The sequence below is a fragment of the Chanos chanos genome, chromosome 6, assembly GCF_902362185.1.
Source record: "Chanos chanos chromosome 6, fChaCha1.1, whole genome shotgun sequence".
In the NCBI taxonomy this organism is placed as follows: domain Eukaryota; kingdom Metazoa; phylum Chordata; class Actinopteri; order Gonorynchiformes; family Chanidae; genus Chanos; species Chanos chanos.
The window spans coordinates 44752058-44754557 of record NC_044500.1 but is presented as its reverse complement, the minus strand read 5'-3'; the positions used below and the strand labels follow the sequence as shown (position 1 = coordinate 44754557).

Sequence of the window (2500 nt, the reverse complement as noted above, 5' to 3'; positions counted from 1 at the left end):
CAAGCTATAGACTTGATTTTTTTTTTTTTTTTTATTTGAAAGAGAGCTTGCCAACAGATTGAGAAAACTCAAGCGAAAAAATATACAGCTTGACATATAATTTTAGGAAAGAGTTGCCTGTTTTTTAGGTTTGTTTGTTTGTGTGTTTGTTTGTTTTTTTAGAATTTGCCACTTGTTTATGCTTTGGTAATTGTGAGATATCATTGACTGTAGTAAGAGCTTTGTGATCCGTTAAAGCTGTCGTTCATGGTGCACCACTCCGCCTCGTTTGATCCTGATCCGCCGCGCCCATTTTTATTCAGCCCGCGCGGAACATTCTGGAAAATGTACGCTTTTTTCTCGGAGACCTAAATGATGGCCTTTTGTTTTCCTCTTGGCTGCTTGTCATTGGTTATGATGAAGTAGGAAGTGATGTAATGCGGGCTTCGGGGGGGGGGGGGGGAGTAATCATCATTAATATTCATACTAAAAATAACACCATACAGATGAAGGATGTGTAGGGAAACTGCTATTGTGGCAGTCTGTAAGTCGACAGAAGAGAGTCACGCAAACACAGCCCAAAGACAGTTTGTTTTTCTCTGTCCTTCTGTATAGGTCTTCTCGCTTTGTCTCGCTGTGTCTTGCTTTCTTTCACTCTCTCTGTCTCTGTCTCTCTCTCTCTCTCTCTCTCTCTTTCTCTTTCTGTCTCTCTCTCTCTCTCTTTCTCTCTCTGTCTCTCTCTCTACTGCTTCTATACTTCTATACCTGATTCACAAGGTGGCACTCACATCCAGTCTGTTGCACACTGTCTGAGTCTAGTTTTTTTTTTTTTTTTTTTTTTTGAGGGGGGGGCAGTTGTGTGTGTGAGGGTCTTCATTGTGTGTGTGTGTGTGTGTGTGTGTGTGCTGAATGGAGAATGACTATGTTGATTAGCATGTTGATGACTGAGCTGATTACTCTAATAGAGGTCATGCTGCGTCATTGGTCGCTAACTGAGCTCTTTAGGAGGGCTTACACAGCGGATGCCCTTTCCCTAATCACCCCCCTGTCCTCCCTCTGACTCTGTCCCTCACTTTTCTCCTCCTCTTTAACTCTGTTTCCTCCTCTCTCACTCCATCCTCTTCAGGACTACATTATGTGTCTGTGTGTGTTTTCCATTTTATCTTTGGTAAGATATGAAAGGCAAGGGGTTTTAGTGCCTTCATTAGATGTTGCTTTCATGCTACTGTTGTTCTAATGAGAATCCTCCATACAGAAACCGACACAAACCAACAGCATTTTTGACTGCGGGCTTTATCATTGCTGAGCTTATGTTTATTGCTATGGTTACTGTTGCCAGGAATAATACCAATATTATGCCTATAATGGGTATCATTATGTTCATGCCTACCAAAACAAGTTGAGTAAAAATATGAAATCTTTGAAAACGTGTTAAGCTGGTGATGATGATGATGATGATGATGATGATGATGATGATGATGATGATGACGAGGGTGACAACAATAAAGATGGATGCCTCAAGTACACATACACACACACACACACACACACACAAATATGTGTGTGTGTGTGTGTGTGTGTGTGTATGTATGCATGTATGTATGTTTATGTATATGTATATGTATATGTATATGTACGTATGTATGCATGCAGTATACAGTGAGTTCAGTCCTTCAGATCATGTGGAAATTAAACAGTATATAGATTTTAGGCGGTGGTTTAGACTTTAGACTTGGTGAGATCAGCAGTGCCCCCTAAAGGCCAGCATTCTGCCCCATCAGCCACTGTCACAGACACAGGGTATCAGTGAAATGTCCCGCAGGGAGATCCTCACTTCTGACTGGTTTATCTCTTTGAAGCCGTTCTGGGGTGGGGGTGCGGGGAAGGGGCGGGGGGGGGGGGGGGGGGGGGTGCGCTGGGTCAGTCACTGTGCCGTGACCGTTACGCTTTTCTCCTCAAACGGAAGGAGAGGGAGAGCTGCTCCTGTGAGCTGGGCTGTGTCGTCAGAGAGAGCGGCGGTTTCTCCTGGTTGTCTCAGGAGGATTAGCCAGATTTCACATGTACTCCACTCTCTGTTGCATCCTCCTTTTTTTTTTTTTTTTTTTAATGTTGTTGCGTGAGGCAGTTTCGTAAGTCTCATGTTTTAACGGTATTCCTTTTGCCTCTGTTATTTGACTCTCGCTCTCTGTCTCTCCATCTCTATCCCTCCCCCCCCCCCCCCCCCCTCTCTCTCTCTCTCTCTCTCTCTCTCTCTCGCTCTCTCTCCAGTCTGCAGCAGCGCTCCCATCAACATGAAGGTCAAGGCCCTGAACGGGTCAGCTCTGGTTGTGACCTGGGATCGACCGCTCACCGTCTACCACCCGCCCGTGGTGAGTTTTCTCATCTCCTACAGCTGGGTCAAGGATGACGTGGCTTATGAGAAGACCTTCACCCAAACCAGCAACCTGAAGACGGTGAGCTACTGCTAGACTGCTGTTCTCCTCTGTCCCGAAAAACACGCACCGCGTAGAGCTCATCTGTA

The 2500-nt window shown here is 45.2% G+C and overlaps 1 protein-coding gene across 1 annotated transcript in view; it reads left to right on the top strand.

Moving 5' to 3' along the window:
• ca16b (carbonic anhydrase XVI b) overlaps positions 1-2500 on the top strand; it is a 103680-nt gene that overhangs the window by 82234 nt on the left and 18946 nt on the right. Inside the window, exon 10 of the mRNA XM_030778398.1 lies at positions 2248-2432. Coding sequence (XP_030634258.1) covers positions 2248-2432 — 185 coding nt within the window. The remainder of the gene's footprint in view (positions 1-2247; positions 2433-2500) is intronic.